Source organism: Calidris pugnax, unplaced genomic scaffold, assembly GCF_001431845.1.
Source record: "Calidris pugnax isolate Ruff unplaced genomic scaffold, ASM143184v1 scaffold246, whole genome shotgun sequence".
NCBI lineage: Eukaryota > Metazoa > Chordata > Aves > Charadriiformes > Scolopacidae > Calidris > Calidris pugnax.
Window position 1 is genome coordinate 2,348,893 of NW_015090989.1, and position 19,499 is coordinate 2,368,391.

Genomic DNA, 19,499 nt, shown 5'->3' on the forward strand with positions numbered 1-19,499 from the left:
GACCAACAGTGTAGCAGCACCAGCTGCTCTCAGCCAGCCTCCTAGCTACGGTAACAGTTGTGCTCCATCCTTTCCTGCAACACTTCATTTGCCACTGTGTCTGAAATTTTCCCCTTCTGCAGAACAGGTTTAACAGCAGAATTTGATGGGTTTAGTGCTACGGAGTCCTGGCAAGTGAGACCTGCGGAATTTTTGTACTCAGTAATAACAAAAGTGCTGTATTGTGTTCTTTACCAGTAATCTGATTCATCAGGAATAAATCCAGACTTCAGTTTCTGATTGGACTCGCAATTAGTGACCCATGAAACAGGACAGGACTGGCATAGCTCTTTCCATACTACTGAGGCAAAGAATCATAGAATGGTTTGAGTTGAAAGGGACCTTAAAGGTCATCTAGTTCCAGCCCCCCTACCATGGGCAGGGACACCTCCCACTAGAGCAGGTTGCTCAAAGCCCCATCCAGCCTGGCCTTGAGCACTTCGAGGCCTCAAAAAACCTCCAAATTTACATGTTAGAAACAAGCAATAACTGTGGGATCTATAGTGGTGTGTTCTACTCAAGATTGCAGTGAAGTACCATTTTCCCATGAACTGACACAATCATATTAGTAGTTGTGCTGACTCTACACACACTGTCATTAATATGAGAAATTTGGTAAAGTATGTTCTCTAGAAAGCTGCTGTTCCTTGTGCCGTTACCCCATGAAACACTGCATTAGCAACAGCATCAGTAGTACTTCAGGAGCTAATCTGAATCCTTGAACGAGGTTTTCAGGAGATGTAATGATTTTTTATTTTTTTTTTAAAGAAGGGTGTACTTGACGCTGTTCGTAAGGAAGGCAGACAGCTGTGCACTTGGAGCTGGGTTTCCCACTGTGCTGCAGGAGAGGTACATCAGTCAAACTGGAATAACACCAGGGGGAGGCAGACCCCTTTGTCTTTGTACCTGCAACTCTTCTGTGGCTTCAGGTGTTAGCATCATCTGAAAGAAAAAGAAAGTGTCCATGAGAGTGCATGGAAAGGTTCCTGAACAATCCTAGCCCCCGTTTTTGGTAGAAAAATGTCACGCTTAAGTAGTGAACTTAAACATCACGCAGTGCAGTAAGGTATCATTAAATTACCACCTTGGCTCTAGCATCTTTCTGCTTGAGTCAGCTGTGCTGCTGAAGACGGAGATGCACTTTTTTTTTTACAGCATTTTTGAATATTATAACTAATTCACAAGCTCCCTCTGCTGGGCTTTCAGCATAGGAGACTAATGGCAAAGCTCCTGTTAGGTTATTTGTGGAGTGACCCATTTTTTTTTCAGCTTATTTTGACACTTTCTACAGCATCAGAAAAAGTATATGATCAAATTCATGTAAATGGCTTTTTAAAATTGTTACAGAGAGTGATTTGATGTTGTTAGATGCATATTAAAATTTTTTACATGCATAGAAGAAGGCTTTTTCCATAATAATGTAAGTGTAGCTGTTATCTCCTAAAAGTACCGATGCATCTATAAAAAGATGGTACTTGGCATTCAGTAATGCCTTCTGTTACTTACATACAGGAAAGAGCTCTAAGAAAATAAATACAGATCTTTTAAAAGAATGGAAAGCTTACAGTCCTCAAATATCCTCAATACGGTATGCAGCTTTATGTAGCAGCGGTTTTCAAAAGGCAAAGCATGATCCAAGGGGCTTGTAGGAAACATTTAGAAGAATGATGAAGTGCTGAAAATGTTATTGTGATTAGAAGCAAAGAAGAAGTAGTTTTGCTTCTTTCTGCCTAATCCTCAAGGTCAGGATTTCCATCTACAGTTTTTGAAACACATATCTAGGGTCTAGCATTGTCATAACTAATATATTACAAAATCTGTTTTAGGAGATTAAAAGGAGTTGTGAAATGATTTGCTTCCAACTAAACATCTCAGGTTGAGAAAGACTGCTAACAACAAAAAAGACGGTGTTCTGCAATTGCTGTGGACATAGCACTTCCTTGCTGACTTTTAACAGGGATTTACTGAATAAAGTACCTGCCTTAAATAATTCACAAATTTGTGGAGTGCTTTAATGGAAGAAGGCACATTGTCTGCACAAGAGAAAAAAATGAGACTTTAGAAACAATCACAGTGGTCTTTTACTATAAGTAGGGCTCTGAGGAACAGGCAGTAGTACAAATACTAAGTATTATAGTGCTGCTTAAGCATTGTGCTTAAAGTAAAAGACATATGGGAATGCAGCTGTCACCAGTGTGAGCAGAACAATTATTTAACAGCACGCAGCACCACTGGACAATGATTTAAAACAGAAAATAAAGAATTCCACCAACCAATTGATACGGAAATTGCAGGGGAAATGTGAAATGCATGTATTCCAAATTCCAGTATCGTGAGGAGACTAAAATGAACACTTCTACTGTGAGAGGATAGGTTGGGGTGTCTTTAAAAATACAAAAAGTTAGCTGAAATATTAAGCTACCAGCAATATATCTCTTGCTGCCAGTAGTCCTTTGAGTAAGTACTGACATGATAAAGAATAATTTTACCTACAGTGTAGCCAGCTCATATTAAATGACATTCCAGAAGTTTCTCAAAAAATGCAGCTATCTCAAGCATGAATGTTTTTTTTCTGGGTAGCATATTCTCATATTGGCTTTATTCTTCATCAAAGCATCAAACAGCTTTCACCAAAGGACGTGATATCAATATGCAATATATCCTTTCAAAGCCTTTGGGATGATCAGTCTATTGCTTTGCTGTCCCTAATTAAACATACTGCTTCAGAAATTCCCAGGGGCAAGGAGCCATTGCGACTACACTGAAATGAAAATGAACTTTGTAGAACCACGGCTACACTGTCTGTGGTTATGATTAATGTATTCTATGATCGTTGTTTCCGTTTTAAGTTTTTAGCTGTTTTATTAAAGATATTGTGAGGGAGCATACAGAAACTAGCCACAGATTTTATTTGTTGGCAAGGTGAAAGAAATCTGAGGAGATTTTAACACAGATTCGGTTGAAATAAAACATAGCAAGCCATTGGAGATCTTAAAGGTGATCTCTGACCCTTTTTACCTTTGGAAGGCCACTGATAAGGATGGCAATGAGGGTCTCTGTTCCAGCCAACCATCTTCTAGAATAAGGACCAAATACAAATCCTTCATATTTAAGTGTTTTGGAAAACAGGTAGCAGTCCTACAATGACTGTGGATTGAGACACTTGGTAAGATATATTTGGAGTGACCACAAAGATTTTCTTATTTAGCTATTAGTTAGGACACATCTCCTACCTGCCTTAAGCGTACAGGTCAGTCCAAGTGGCCAGAGAGAAGGTTGCTTTCAAGTCATATGGGTTATTTTCTTGCCCATTTTCTTTGGTAAGGTGGAAGTGGGTTGGGATAAGTTTATTTCTATCATCCAGTCTAATAATGATTTTAAATAATCATTTTTTATCTGGCTTTGGACAAGGGCTTTTTTTGCATTCTGAAAAAGAGGCGATATTCATTAGCATATTTCATTATGCCAGCCAAAAGGGTATATACTATGTATACAATTAATGACTAATCATAATGCTTAAATGGTCGATGTTTTACATTTCATTATGAAAAACGGTGAACTATGCATTTCTTGCTAGCTGATACTTCTTTATGTAGCTTTGTGCAAGGCTGGATTTGGGTAGGAGTTTAAATCCATTTAAAATACATGATCAGCATTTTTAAATAGTCATTAATTCAATTTAAAAATTATATGTGCTGAACATAAACATAAGCCTAGCAAAACATGGTTTGTATTGAAAGCCAGTTGATTTACTAAGTAAAGGAACCATTACATACAGAAAATTAACTGATAAGATTTTTCTAATCAGTGTGCCTTTGCCTTCCAGAATTACAACTAGGAGATCTTATCATTCACATTTCTGTTTAAAGGGTAATCTTACTAATCCTTTTACAAAGTATAGGATTTGAAGGACTAGGTCTCAAACTGCAAGATGGTAAAATGAGAGCTCTGGACAAAATGCAGCGTATCTCAATGTGTCTCTGATATCCTCACTTTCTTAGGATTTAAACTGTCTCTTTGAATTCTGGGAAGCTAAAACAATTTATTTAAAAATGACTGGAAATGAATGAAGTCTTCAGATGTTAATGGGATATTTACTTTTACTGCAGTAACATGAAAGAACATTAATCAAGAACATAAGTAGGTTGTTCTCCCGGTTGTATAAATATCTCAGTCATTTGGAGGAGCTATAATAAAATGCCTTGTTATCAGGAGCAAGGTAAGACAGCCAAACAACATTTTTCGGCCATTAGTTTTCAGTCAAGTTCTAAGTAGCATTAATTATCCATAGCACCTTTCAAATATCAAATCAGACAATATAGCTTATAACAGATGTTGCCTCCATTCTTAATGCTAAGAGTATTTTTTAAACTTGAAGAAGTAATTGTAAATCCTATGATAATACAAATTACAGCAAACCTGAATGTCTTCAGAAACATTTTAAAGACATTATCTTCATATTCCAGTTAGTTTTAGGATTACTATTTATCTTGTCAGGGCTATGTCTACATAGCCTTTTTCTTCTTTCTGCCCCATTTTGCCTTTTTTCTTTTTCAGTTCTCTTTTCATAAGTTCATATTTTTGCAAAGTACAGCTGCCATACAGGCTTCCTCTGAAAGCCAAAACGCTACTTAAACTAAATTATTTTAATGACCTAGGTATTGGTCAGTAATGTACTGCTATGGCTGACACAGGAAATTGTGGATGATTGCAGTGAATTGCATGGCATTAGAGCTGTAGTTAAAAGCTGTAAAACTGATTCCCCACTGAATGGTTTAGGTCAGTAACTTGGAAAAGTTCATGTCTGATTAAATAGATGATTTGTCAATCTTACTTAGTTTTGGCACCACGAGGAGTAAGGCATTAGTCATTTCTTAGGACTGCATTAAAGGCAGTGTTCATGATGATAAACTCCCATAAATATAGCTAGCCTCTCTTCACAGAAACCTCTCTTGCACTTTATTTTTTTTACCATTTTCTTGAAGTAAGAAGGCCCAATTCTTTTACTAAGCTATTTCTGCACCCACATATATAGTATTGAGTTTCAATAAAGTTTAGTACCCTCTTCCTTGCTTCATCTTTTATATTGTGTGAGAAAAATCGGTCTAGCTCAGTGTGTCCCCATGAAGCCTATAACATTTACTTCTTCTCTAGGTCTGTTTTCCTTTTTCTTCTCCTGATGTCTCTTCCCCCAGTCTGGAGGCTGTTGTTCCGCTGTTTGCCTGGTGCTTCTTGTCAGCTTCCATCAGACTGATGGATCTGTGGGAAGGAAAGGCAGGAGCTCTTAGTGGGTCTCTTTTCACCTCATCTGTGCAGCTAAAGATTTGACATTCACTTTCCTGAGACAGGATGAAACTCTGTTTTTGAGAAGGATTATGTAAATTTACTGTTTTATGTAAGGAACTCTTAATAATGATGTACAGTACAGCACGCTCATAAGATTAAAGGCAGTATTTTGTCTTGTGCACCAGCAAAAAAGCAGTCTTGAAAAATGTCTAAAAAAATAAAATAATTGTAATAGATTGATGTTTCTTTTAATATTTGTCTTTAGGTGCTGACCCCAGCACAAATAAAATCAATTTGCCTGGCCATACTAGAATCAGGAAAGCAGTATGCAACGAAGAAGAGGAAACCATGCCCACTCATGTATTCCTACTATGGAACAGAGTATCTTGGTGAGTAGGACACACCAAGAACACACTTTGAAAGTGATGCTGTGTGTAGATGCTGAGCCAGTAGACGCTTCAGAAATAAAATATGTAAAACTTGCAGTGTGGGATTTCTCCTGAGTTGGGACCATCCAACCTTCTAAAACTGCAAAGTAGGACTGAGGAGCTGGAGGGAAGGACTGACACTGCCTGGGGCTGTGGAACACACGAGGTGCCTGTGCTGCACGAGGGGAGCAGCAAGCAGCAGCTTCATTCCCTCTTCTCCTTTCGGCCTTGGTAAATCTGCCCTGGCCAGTTGAAAGCAGCGAGAGGTGTGGTGCCCATCCCTGTGTGGAGAAGGTTCCCAGAGAGAACTGTCAGGGGATGTTATTTGTAAGCTGCTGGTGCCACCACGCAGGGACCTGCCAAAGAGTTTTTGGCAGTAGCAGTGCAACTCAAGCATACGGTAAGCTCCTACCCATCGCGAGCAGCTTGGTTGGAGCTCATCTGAAGCAGTGGGGAAGGGTCATCGAGCAGGTCTCCCTCGTGGGGTCCTCAAGGGACAATATCACACTGCAAAAAGTGTGAGATTAATTTGCAGATGTTGGTGAGTTCGCTGGCAAGGGAGCAGAGGGAGAAGTCACTGAGAGGTGCTGCCCCACAGACTCTGGCAGGTACAGACAACTCTTGCACTGAAATTTAGGTTTTAGTTGACTGGTACTGTCAATCAGTAACTGGGAATACCATTTATGGTCCAGTTTCAATTTGGGTTCAAGAAAGACATCAGAATAATGGTCCAGATTCAGTAGTGTGTCAAGAAGAATAACATCTTGCAACAGTATTCAGTGTAGGTTCAGTTTAACTTCATGCACTGAGTTTCAGTCATATCAGAGTGACAGCAGAAAAAATTCATATGTGTTTTTTGCATAGCTTGGGGAAATGGAAATGACAGAAGTAGTAAAAAATCATAGTGTCATGCACCTAGAAAGCTTTTTTTCCAAGCGCTGTTGTAATACGCGTAAAGAAGATGGAAGAGCCATGCACTTGACAAGGAAAGCAGTCCCAAGGGAAAGATGCAGTAAGGTGGAGGTAGGACCTAAAGCTACCCTCTAATTCGACTGTTTCTGTTCTTTACAGGTGCAGCACATGGGCTTTCATCGATCCTTCAGATGTTGCTTTCCTACTACGAATACCTGCAGCCAGCAGATCAGGAGCTTGTGTGGCAGAGCGTTGATTTTCTTATGGACCAAGAACAGAACAGCAACTGGCCTCCTGAACTGGGAGAGACAATCGAGAGGGAGAATGAACTTGTCCACTGGTGTCATGGAGCTCCAGGTTCTTTTCCTATTGGTGGGATCAGCCAGATGCTGATCATTTTGTCGTTTTCCTTTTTCACGTTAGGTGATTCCATGTAGAAGATAATCCCAGGTTAAATTTGACTGATTTTGACATTTTATGAGATGCAGGCAAGCTATTTAGGCTTTTTCTTCCAGTTAAGAGTGTTTTAGTTATTGCTGGAGCAGCTGGAAGGGTAGGCATATTTTCTGCCTTAAAAGGGTAGGTGATCACAGCTGAAAGAATTCTGGTGATCCTGAACTGTGTGTTTTCTGCTCTTGCTCCTTTTTGTGACAAGACCTCAAAAAATGATACACCTCAGTCAAAAGCCAGCAGCATATGGCTGGACAGACAAATAGTATGCAAAAGAACACAGACATATCTGTGAGCTTGGGGAGGGCCTTCAGAATAGCTTTCCCCCCTCTCATCCGAATCAAAGTTTAAGCTGCACTTATTACATGGGTTGTGCAAAAATTCTACCAAAGTATTTTCATGGGAAGGGGCGTTTGTACTAGCAAGAGGCATTATTTCTATAAGTCAGTAATATTAAACTGCTTTTCAGAGAAAAAGAGAATCAGTCCTTAGTTTGTGTTCGTGAGGTAAGACTGATGTGTATCATTTCAGAATCTAATCCTTTACTTTGCAGTTCTTGCCAGCAATTCTGGCAACTAATGCCATATATTGAAATTGCTTTTCTACCCTCAGGCACAATTTTATTGCTAACAAGTCATATTGGCTTGGTAACATGAACCTGGAAGGTTACTGAAAAACTTACTTTCATTAATGAATGTCCATGAGCATTGATGCATTGCTTTTAAAGGTGTTCTATTTAAATTATAAAAAATGCATTATAATTAACACCTCTTAAATGTGCTTTCTGCTGATGCATTATCTTTGTTGGTATGATTAAGGAAGAAGCTGCTTGCTCTCACACTCTAATAAAGTGCAAATAGCTTTTGCTTCCCTTTTTTATTTTTAAGAGGAAAAAATTACTTCTACAGCATGGCTGGCCTAGTGATGAAACCTGCAGGGAAAATGCCCTTTTTGTTTTGGTACCTTGAGAGTGGCTCTTGATTTGGGTTTAACTGTTAGTGGAGTCACATGCAGTGAGACTCAACCAAAGTGACAAAATCGCGAAGGGCATATAGAAGTTAGTTCAGGAGATGTTTAAAGACATGCAAATTCATTAATTGCTGTTGTTCTTCCCAAGAAAATCCTTTATCTCATCACTGTTCTTGGGTAATAGCGCACACGGGGCTTACAAGAACACTTTTCAGATACTTCAGTGTATATTATATTCAGACCATGAGTCAGCTATTCTAAATATTTCCTTAGGGGCTTGATTTGGTTATGTGTCATATCCCTTCTTTTAAGGTTACCGTGAACGGAGCTGTGCAGTGCTCTGCGGAAGATATGATTAATTTATTTGAATCCCCACTGAAAAAACAAACAAGTTTCTTATTCAGTAAGGAATTGTATCTGTTGCCAATGTAAGAAATTGCCTTGCCCATCCTTGTGTTTCTGTTGGTGTATATAGGTGAGGTGAATGGTGATTTGAAACTGGTAGAAGACAATGCTGAGAGCTTAAGGTTTTAAAGGCAGAAAATGCGATTAAATTTTAAATTTTAAATTGCTGAAGGACTGGAAATTTTAGAGAAGTTAGAGTAAACCCTGGAATTCAGTAATGTATTGAAAAGACTGAAAGTGGTGGTGTCACAGGGAGTGGATAAATGCATCTCACCGTATGCATTTTAGCATACCAGATACTCTCTCATCCCTATGTAGGATATAGATATGTAACATTGACACATGTAGAGCATGAGACTGCAGGTTTTTAGTGTATTAATCTTCATTTTCTTATGTGTTCTATGAAACCTGTGGCCTACTTATTATAAAAGACAATCTCACTGCTCTTTTCCTAGGCATTGCATACCTCTTCGCCAAAGCTTACCTGGTTTCCAAGAAGCCTCAGTATCTGGACACTTGTATCCGTTGCGGGGAGCTAACTTGGCAGAAAGGCCTGTTGAAGAAGGGACCTGGAATATGCCATGGAGTGGCTGGTAGTGCTTATGTGTTCCTGCTGCTGTATAGGCTGACTGGAAACTCAAAATACATATACAGGGCACAAAGGTTAGCGTTTCTGCCTTTCTGGATTCAGGGTAATACTGGAGAGTTTCAGTCTGTGATGACCACCCTTGGATGTGATCTGAGTGTTTGAGCCTCAGGTGCAGCTCTACCTGTGAGTTGTGGGGCAGGCACACTCTGCAGGGAGCCCTGAGGTCCTGCTTCCAGAATGCCTGCGGTGGGAGAAGCATTGGGTTCTCCCATTCTCCCTCCCTCCCTGCCCACGAACCTGCCCTCCTCCACAGGGAACTGGGGTGGATAGAGTCATAGAATCATCTAGGTTGGAAGGGACCTTTAAGATCATCTAGTGCAACCATCAACTTAACTCTGATAAAAAAACAATCACTAAACCATGTCACTAAGCACTACGTCAACCCGTCTTTTAAGTACCTCCAGGGCTGGTACCTCAACCACTTCTATGGGCAGCCCTTTCCAATGCTTAATAGTCCTTTCAGTGTAAAAATTTTTCCTAATATCCAATCTGAACCTCCCCATGCACAACTTGAGGCCATTTCCTCTTGTCCTATCGTCTGTGACTTGGGAGAAGAGACTGACCCCCGCTTCTCTACACCCCCCTTCAGGTAGTTGTAGAGAGTGATAAGGTCTCCCCTCAGCCTCCTCTTCTCCAGGCTGAACAACCCCAGCTCCCTCAACCTCTCCTCATAACACTTGTGCTCTAGACCCCTCAGCTTCGTTGCCCTTCTCTGGACCCACTCCAGCACCAGGAGGAGGAACGGGGCACATCCAGGTCTCATCCTGACATTAAAGAATTTGTTGCATCAATGTGAAACATTGCTTGCAGCCTGCTGAAATAACAACCAAGATAAAAGTTATTAATAAGCATTTCTTCAATGATATGTCATCCAGAAATCAGAAAAAGTTTATAGCTCTTTAGGAGGAGGAACAGGGCACATCCAAGTCTCATCCTGACATTAAAGAATTTATTGCATCAATGTGAAACATTGCTTGCAGCCTGCTGAAATAACAACCAAGATAAAAGTTATTAATAAGCATTTCTTCAATGACATGTCATCCAGAAATCAGAAAAAGTTTATAGCTCTTAAAGAAGCATAATACAGGTGCAGATTGCAAAGGTTTGTCTCTTCTAGATCTAATGGACCTCAGTTTCATGTGGAAAGCAGTGAGTGTAAAATTTGCATATAAGGTTAAATAATAAACATTCTACTTTTTTAAAGAGCTGAATGTTATTAAAATGATGCTTTCAAACAACAAGTAAGTAGACAATAGAGGGACATCAAATAATAACAACCTCTCTCTTTTCTTTTTTTTTTCTCTTAGGTTTGCCGAGTTCTTATTTACAGAAGAATTTAAGGCTGGTTCCCGGGCATTAGAAAGTGTATATAGCCTGTATGAAGGTTTCTCAGGAACTGTGTGTTTCCTGACTGACTTGCTGCAACCCAACCAAGCCGAGTTTCCTCTCTTCAGTGTCTTTGTCTAGAGAGTAACATTCTCCAGGGCCACATCCTGGTGGCAGTGGGAGAAGGCACCTGCAGTTTCACTTATTTGTCAAGGGAGGCTATTTACAACACAAGCCAGTGGTACCACTAATGCTAGCCTTAATGTAGCTGGGAGACAGGTGAAAAAGAAAATACACTGGGGCTTTGGGAGGGAAACGTGTAGTAAAAAAAAAAAAGGGGTCAGTGAAAAAAAAAATATGGGGGAAGTGATTGAATCTGATGTGGTAGATATTTAGCTGTAATAAGAAGCAAAATCAAATTATTCAAAAGACAGAGAAAGGGGCATTATCAAACTTTTAATTTGGTGGTTACACAGGAGGGAAAAAAAAAAAAAGGCAAGCTAGAATTACAAGGACATGCAAAGAAGAAACAGTGATGCATCCAGTAGGTTTTAAAAAGAGACCTGCAAAAATAAGTCTTCATGCAGTGATGCGCTTACTGGGGAGGGTGTTGTAGACATGTCACTACACTGCACAAAGGCAAAATCTGGGATTTTTTACCTAAACCACATCTCCTAGTTCTAGTAACATGTATTAGAAATACCCGTATCTAGGAGCTCTTTCATCTTCATATGCATATAATGATAGTTACGTAGATAGGTATATATTCAGCCTGCAGTTTCATGGGTTCATTTCAGCTAGTGGGGGTTCATGTGTGCAAGTGAGAACTGAATTTGACCCCTCCTTTCAGAGCTCAGTCTGTGGCAAGGAGCTGGTCTCCTCATTGATTTACCTTAACCATGTCACTTCTTGTCAATACTTTCCCCGTCACAGGGAAGGTGACCTGAGCCACGGAGAAGACTTGGATCCAAAAGTCCTATAGCAAAGACACAGCAGGCAGATGCTTTCTTCACGGTGCAGCATTACTAGACACGTATTGTTCAGTGATACAAAAGCTTTCTTTAAAAATTAATTACTTATAGCAGCATTTCTGAACTATAACAGACATATTTCTGAAAATGGAAAATCCATTTCCTTGATGAATTGTTCACTACAAACCCTGCAAACTGAATGCAAACCTCGGATGGCATACTGATCTTAAAAAAAAACATCTGATAACAAAACTGAAATTGCTTCTTTTCCTGGTTAACAAAATAATGTATATAACCAAATGATTTGTAGCTATAGAAGTAAATGGGTTGCTCAACACTAGTTGCACTACCACTTAAGGTTGCTGTTTTATATGTATTATATATATGACATGGTACTTGAAAGCTAAAGAAAATGCTAACATAGATTTTTACTTAAAAAACTATAAAATCAACATCTGTATTTTAAATATATTTAGTATTTATTTATTTTTATTTATATGTGAACAATATAATAACCTTTAAAGACAAATTGGGAAGACCAGTATGTCAAAAATAGAAGTTAGGGTGAAAAAGCTGATGTACATGCACTGCCAAACAACGCAGTCTCTCTTCCTGCATTCTCAGCTGGAGGAGATTACAATTTCTTTATTTTTGATGCCTAATGGATTAAAGTTCCCATTTAATTTCAGTGGGCCTTGATCAGGCTATAAATTGGAGCCCGGTCTTGCAATCCTGCATTTTAATATAGTAATCCCATTCCTACTCTTGCCACTGTTATTTTAATGAGATGGCTTGCATTATTATGATCTGCAGATTAGGATTTTTGCTATTTTGTCTTGCACTATGCAGCTCTAATTAATTAATTATAGAAGTAACTATATTTCATTAGTGAGTAAAGCTTGTTTTGTATCAGTTTGTCAAAAAGTTAAGGTGGAGATGTTAAAATTCAATAGACAGTCATTATGTGTTTATTATTTATGGGATAAAAGGTCTTTAAAGAAAGCCATTAATGTCACTCACTTTGTTACTCTGAGCAGTGAGATGTGTACACATAGGATGATGTGTTTCAGATGATGGTATACATGGGAGGCTAAATCAAAAAGTTAATGGAGATGTGGATGTGCTCTGCCCAGCCATGCTGAAATGCTCCTGTTAGATCAGAGCAAAGTCAATTATCAGTAGTGAAGATCCTAAATCCAATGGGGTTTTAACCTAGTTGCTTCCTGTAATGCAGGTGGCTTGTATATTTCATAACTGGAACTTCTTAAAACAAATGTTTCAGGAAGGTAAAACTTGGCCTATCCACTTTTTCCCTGTAGTCAATAGCTTTTCAGCCTCAATTTTTATTGTAGGGTCGTGTCACTCAGCTAAAACATGTAAGTAACAACATTTGTGCCACAGCATTTAAATACCTACTGTAACTGTGTTCTATCTTATTGTAAGACAGGGAGACCGGTTCTGCCATGATCTAGACTCAAGCTGTTGCAATCCTACATTTATTGCCAATCCTTTTATTTAGAGATGCAAACATAAAACAAAACAGCCTAGTGTTTTGATAACTACACTGTCAAAAAACCCAAACAACTCCAAGCTTAAGCCTTAACAGAATCTACACGTCGGAAGAGTAATCATCACCTTTTAATTTTGTCCCCAGTGCCTACTTTATAATTATCATCGGGCCACAACATTTAATTTTTTCTAGTTAGTTATTTCTCAGGAGATGCTTGAAGAAGAAAACCTTTGCCAAAACCTCAATAAATCTAGAGCACAATAATTCAGTACAGTAACTTAGATCCTGATCAAGTCATCAATGCTGATACTGTAACATATGCCACAAATACAGTAAAATTTACCATAGTAGCGGTAGATAAAATCACTCCTTTTATTATGCTTAACTTCCAACATTTGCATTTCTCTTTTGATGTAATTCTTCATAAATGGCAGGAAATATACATTAAGAGCTCAGTGTCAGTTTTCTAGTAGTTTTTCCTCTGTGTCTCTTTGTAGAATTAATTCCTTCTGACTGATTTACTTTCAGAGGAGACTCTCATCTGCTCTGTGTTGTGTTCAACAGAAACCGCAAATCAGATCTTCTGTCTTTGCAACCCACCACCAGATATGAAGCCATGTGTTTGGCTTCATTTGGTGCTATTCCTGTGAGAAAAAAAATAGCTAGTCCATTCAACAATGAAAAAACCCATGTCACCACCCAGTTTTCAAAATCTAGGTCCTGGAAAATAGCTATTTGAGTAAGAGCTAGTCCACTCAACAATGAGAAAACCCATGTCACCACCCAGTTTTCAAAATCTAGGTCCTGAACCTCACGTAAGATGAGTAACAGGAATTTAAACATCCAGTTCTCATGGGATACATCTTATAAAACCTTGCAACATAATTATTCATCTGTTTCATGAGACATGGCAGTTTGAGCTCATTCTTAGAGCTTTGTGGCTTTTCTTACCTGACCTAGCTGGGTTAAGGTGTCTTGCAACATAATTATTCATCCATTTTTCTTACCTGACCTAGCTGGGTTAAGGTGGCTACTAGACGTGCTGCAGTCACAGCTTCTGAAGATTGGTGTAAATATACCCCAGGGCTCTTCTCAAAATGGCAATCATTCAACGAGCAGGTTTTTTTCATCTCTTTCCTCCTCTTAATTGTCTGTCTGCTTTTCTTCCTTTGTACCATATCTGCTGTTACATGCATGCTTTTGAGACCTTTATTTGTTGTTTTTGAGCCATTGACAGGAAAGCAACCTGAGCAGAGCCGTCAGCGCTTTTCAGTGTAATAAAAAAATAATGTCCTTTGTGTTCCCTCCTTACTGCTTCGAGAAATCGATCATGCAACCTTTGCTAGACATCCTCAGTGGGATGCTGTCTCCTGCTCCCGAATCGGGCCCTAATAGACTGAAAAGGTGTATTCCTGAACAGATTCTGCCATGGTGCTGTGACAAAAGACGGCGTCGCCAGAATCTTGAGAAGCCTCTTTCAAAGTGTAAAACACAAATTACTACGTCGCGTTTGCATATTAGTTTCTTGACTGTGTTTAGTTTCCAAAGTGTAGGCAATAGGAATTTAAGTGATATAATAGTATTTCTGATTATGCTGTTAAAGCAAAGAGGATGCACTGTGTGGGTATCGGTGCTTATTTGTGATGTACCTGTGTTTGTGTGGTGCGGTTTGTGAGTAAAGCTGTAGATTACTTACCAGTATAAAGAGCTATATATACTATTCATGACTTACGGTAGGTCATCCTTAGATTACTGTCATGGAATAATTTTGAGGGAAACTAGATCTGTAACGTCCAGATTTAGTGATTTTAGGATTCATAGAGCCAGATGCAATAAGTTTCATCAACAGCACCTTAATTTTTTCCTGCTACTTGCAACTCCCCATCAACAGCACAGTTCTAACAAATATACCTTAATTTTTTCCTGCTACTTGCAACTCCTCAGCATAAGGTACTGGTTTTGTGCCACTGCTTTCAGTATCTGCTTTGTTTGCATTGTTGTTTCCTTCAGTTTCCCTGCCTTTCTTTCCCCATTGTCGTTTCCTTCAGTTTCCCTGCCTTTCTTTCCCAACCTATGAATAACTTCAGAGGGCTGAAGAAGCAGCCCAGGTCTTCTGTTCCTGAAAATAAGATTGATTAATTTTGCTTAAGAGGGATGTTCCACTTATTTGCATTACGTTATTTTATGCCCCTAGATGGTGTCTTCTCACTGGCTCTGCCAATTCCCACCTGCTAAGGAAAAATCATTATAATGTATAACAACCGGCGCTGATTATTAAATAAAATTATTAAATAAAACAAAAGTGAGACTTTCTAGGGAGCTTGTTAACTTCTCTAGTATCTCAATTCTATTAAGCCAATAAAAAACATGTGAAATGGCTAAACATCCCAAAATACGCGTTTAAGTACTTCTGGGAAATATGCACAAACAAATGCAAGTAAAGTGGTCCCCCTTTTTGCTACTCTGTGAAATTAAATAATGCCACTTTGATGTTCTAATAATAAGTATATGGACATATAGAGATTATAATAAGAAGACTGATTAGTTTTTAAAAGATTGTGGAAAAACCAAAATGTAGATGTCTGATGTATTCGGAAACGGGTGCAATATGTGCAAATTGAAACTTTCGTAAGCAATCAAATTTTTGTACTTGACATCGGTATTATCTGCATATAGAGTTACAGCATCTGCCAGCATACTGCATGTTTGATGCAAACAGTGACCTATTTTAGCGTATGCATGCACTACATGCATATCCTTGTTACTTGGACCTATAAGATCTATGGTCAGAGTGTCTCTCTGAGGTCTGCCAAGTAAATCTCAGGTGTGGTAATCTTCTACATACCTGGAATATTCACTGGCACGAGTGTGTATTCTAACCTGTAGGAAGATTAGTACATCAGGAATAAGAATTGCCCTGTAGATTTTAAAGAGTAATCTTCCTGTAAAAAACTACACCGATGAGCAATTGCTGGCTAAGAGCACAGTCTGGGTTGCTCTGAGAAGACATTTCAGTTTATAGAAGCACGTCCTGGACTAAGTAGCGAGCAGCAGAAAGCTTAATTGAAAAGAAATAAGAAAATGACCAAAAAAAATCACATTACTGAGGGAACAACAAACTTCAAAGCCATAAGCCAAAAACGCTCAGGGCCCACAAAACAATACAGCAATTTAGGGATGTGAAAAGGCATTTTCCAAGAGAATAGCACAGTTTGCTTCATTGCACAGATAGTGGCACAGTGCACACTGTGCAGGCTTTAGCTGCCTTGAGCAGTGCTTCATTGCCATTATAGCAAAGTCATCATATGTGGATAAAAGCCTGCCTGTGAAGGAGTTGCCTGTAGCCAACCTACTGCCTACTCCTGTCATTTAATGGAATAGAAGTAATGTACACTATCAGTGCTTAGGCAGTTTCAAAAAATAGATCCAAGAAGCCAACATGCACCAACTTTTCCTTTTCGACCTGCCTTTGAGTCATTAAACCTCCTGACTAATTTGTACTGTCACTGATGTCACTGTCGGTCCTGCACCCTGTGTATTTAAAGTTTTACATCATGCTCTGAAAAAAATTAAATTTATAAATAGCAATCTGCTGGAAAATGCATAAGGCCATATTTATTTTTAATACTTACAAGGGAGTCCCTTGACTTTGTTCATTGCATGACTCAAAAAGAAGGTGGAGGCATTTAGGTCAAGTACAGCAATACCAACTAGAACAGCAGAAAATTAATTAAAAACTCATTTTGCCTAGTGGTATAATAACATTTGAATAAAAGATACTTTATAATACAGTGATATTCAGCAATAGCACTGCATGACTATACATGCATACTCCCCAGAAAATTCTACATGGAAGTCCTGAAGTCGGTTACATCCCATAGTGAACAGAGAACAAATCCTATTAAAACATTTCAACTTCATATAGAAGAGAAAGACTGTCTGACCAGAAATTGAACTCTGCTGCTGTCTGCGTTATCAGTGTCAGCGGTGAATCTCCACTGGATTTCAGGCATACAAGGTGAGGTCCTTCCACACATATGAAACAGGGGCAAAACTGCATCATTCCAGACTCCAAGCCTACAAACTTTCCTGTACACGAGTCCCACGGAATTAGTAAGAAGAAAGGAGAGGGGTTTGCATATGCAGGGCCCTATTTGATAGCAGTTTTATACCCATTTTTCCCTCAATATGTCTGCAATATACGTGAATGCCAATACCAATGAAAAGTACAGGGAACTTAAATGGCATTATTTCATGTCTAGTTTGTGTTGGTGACACTTGATTATTCAATATATTCCAATATCTGGTGTTCATTTCTTGAGTACATGCCGCACCCTAGATTGGGTATTCTCAGTGTAATAGCCATCTGCAGCCATAATATGGTACAGGCCCTTAGAATCAAGATTGATTTGATTCTTTAGAAATGCACCTTATTGTTTAAAAGCAGGACCCCTGCTCTTCTAATGTTTTAAACACTGTGATCTTTCAGAATGTGTTTATTGTATTAGTTTTGTATTGTAGATTACGATAGAAACTAGATTTTATAGCTTTTTAAAAGCAGTGATAATACTAAGCTTCATAGTGGCAGAAGTCAAACTCTGTGTATATCCATATTATGAATATTAAAGCTGTGATTATATTTTGCCTTAAATAAAAGCCCAACCCTGAACAGTATGGTTTTGCTTTGGACTGCTTATTTCTATACTTATCTTTCACAGTGCTGGCAACGTTTCCTTCCAGAGCAGTCATGACTCAGGGTTCCAAAAGCTTTTCAGTGGAAATGTGTTATCAAAGGTAAAATCATTCATCTTAGAACTAGATAAGACATGCAAGCTGCACATAGCCATTAGGTAAGACCACCTCATGGTAGCTTCCCATGAAATAAGAGAAGGCAGGTTGCTTTTGGCCTGTAGGCAAAAGTTTCCCACTTAGGTGTTTACTTTTCAGCTTGCTTAAATCTCTGTACACGTGGCCTCTTCTCTTTCTAGAAAGACCCCTCCATTCCCAGAGAAAGGCACTAGAGCATTAAATTCACCTACACCCACCCATAACAAGGTTTCTATCTTTGCCATCATGAGCTGAGCATCGAGGTGAGCAATGGGACTCCAGATTTGCCAGTGCAGCAGTTCAAAAAATGGCCCAAACAAAGCGATATTGGCATTTTTCATATAAATCTGGTGACAACTTAAGTCGCATTAAAGAATAATAGCAGACATGCGGAAGTAGCCATTAGTGTTATCCCATTAATAGGCTAATAGCATCTCAAACACCACATCTTGCCTTCCTGTTGTGTTCCTGGTAGGTCTCAGGTCTGTAGCTAACCTCCACACGCAAATCTGCAATTACCTGGGGACAGGCCAGGAGAAACAAGATCTATCAGGACAGGCATCGGAGCCAGCTGAGCATCAACCAAGCACCTGCACCAGGAGGAGGAGAGAAGTGGCCATGACTGGAGACTCCCCCTGTGCAGGATACAGGCACCCTCTGACAACCTGCCTTGGCACCTCAGCAGCTTTAGTTTCCTGCCAGATGCTCAGATTTAGGATGCTGCAGAGAGATTGCAAAGGCTTCTCCTGTCCTCGGGCTATTATACCTTTCCCTGCTTGTCCATGTGGGCCTAAGTGACACTGCCAGGGTGACCTTACGCACGTCCAGAATGACTCTAGACCTCTGGTGATGAGGGAGAAAGACATGGTGGTCTCCTTCTCTGGAGACATTCAAAACCCACCTGGACAAGCTCCTGTGCAGCCTGCTTTAGGAGGACCTGCTCTGGCAGGGGGGTTGGCCTAGATGATCTCCAGAGGTCCCTTCCAACCCCACATCACTCTGGGATTCTGGCTAACAAGCAAGAGTAAGTCCCACCTGAAGAAGTCATAAAAGGGCACCTCTGCCAGCAGATCTATTAACCTGGGGAGGAGGCCTTTGAACCAGGTGCTTAAGGGAAGGCTTACCAGGACTCGCAGCTCCTTTTCCATTTGTTTTTTTTTTTTTTTATTTGGTTGATTGGGTTTGGCTCGGTTTTGTTGTTTTTTTTTTTTTTAAATCAGCTGTCCTTCAGCCCTTGTTGTGATTTTCTCCCAGGTGCAGGGCTCTGCCCTTGCCTCCTCCTTTCAGGCTATTTCTCCAGCCTGCCGATAAGGGCTAAAAAACAATTAGCTCCGGAGAACACCCCCAGCACCGACCCCTCCCCAGCACCTCAGCGGCCACGGGAGTCGTGACGAGGGAGGTGCCCTCCCAGGCGCCACCGGGGACCGGACACCCCAGCTCCGCTGCTGCTGGTCATCGGGCCCCAGCGGCTCCGAGCTCACTCACTCGCACCGGGGCGGCCTCCGGAGGGGCCCCGCCGATCGATACATACACACGGACACACACTCACGCACAGAGACACACACACACCCGCCTCCATCCAAGCCTTCCCGGAGCCCTTCCCGGGCGGCGGCAGCAGCGCCCCCTAGCGGCCGCCGGGCCGCACCGCGCCTCAGCGCGGAGGTTGGGCGGGCCGGGCCGGGCCGGGCCGGCGCTTGGGGCGGCTGCGGCGAAAACGGCCCCCCCCC

The 19,499-nt window shown here is 40.2% G+C and overlaps 1 protein-coding gene across 1 annotated transcript in view; it reads left to right on the top strand.

Moving 5' to 3' along the window:
* LOC106894993 (membrane transport protein XK-like) overlaps positions 1-19,499 on the top strand; it is a 61,363-nt gene that overhangs the window by 23,122 nt on the left and 18,742 nt on the right. The window contains exons 2-4 of the mRNA XM_014954059.1: positions 5,591-5,714; positions 6,825-7,022; positions 8,945-9,152. Coding sequence (XP_014809545.1) covers positions 5,591-5,714; positions 6,825-7,022; positions 8,945-9,152 — 530 coding nt within the window. The remainder of the gene's footprint in view (positions 1-5,590; positions 5,715-6,824; positions 7,023-8,944; positions 9,153-19,499) is intronic.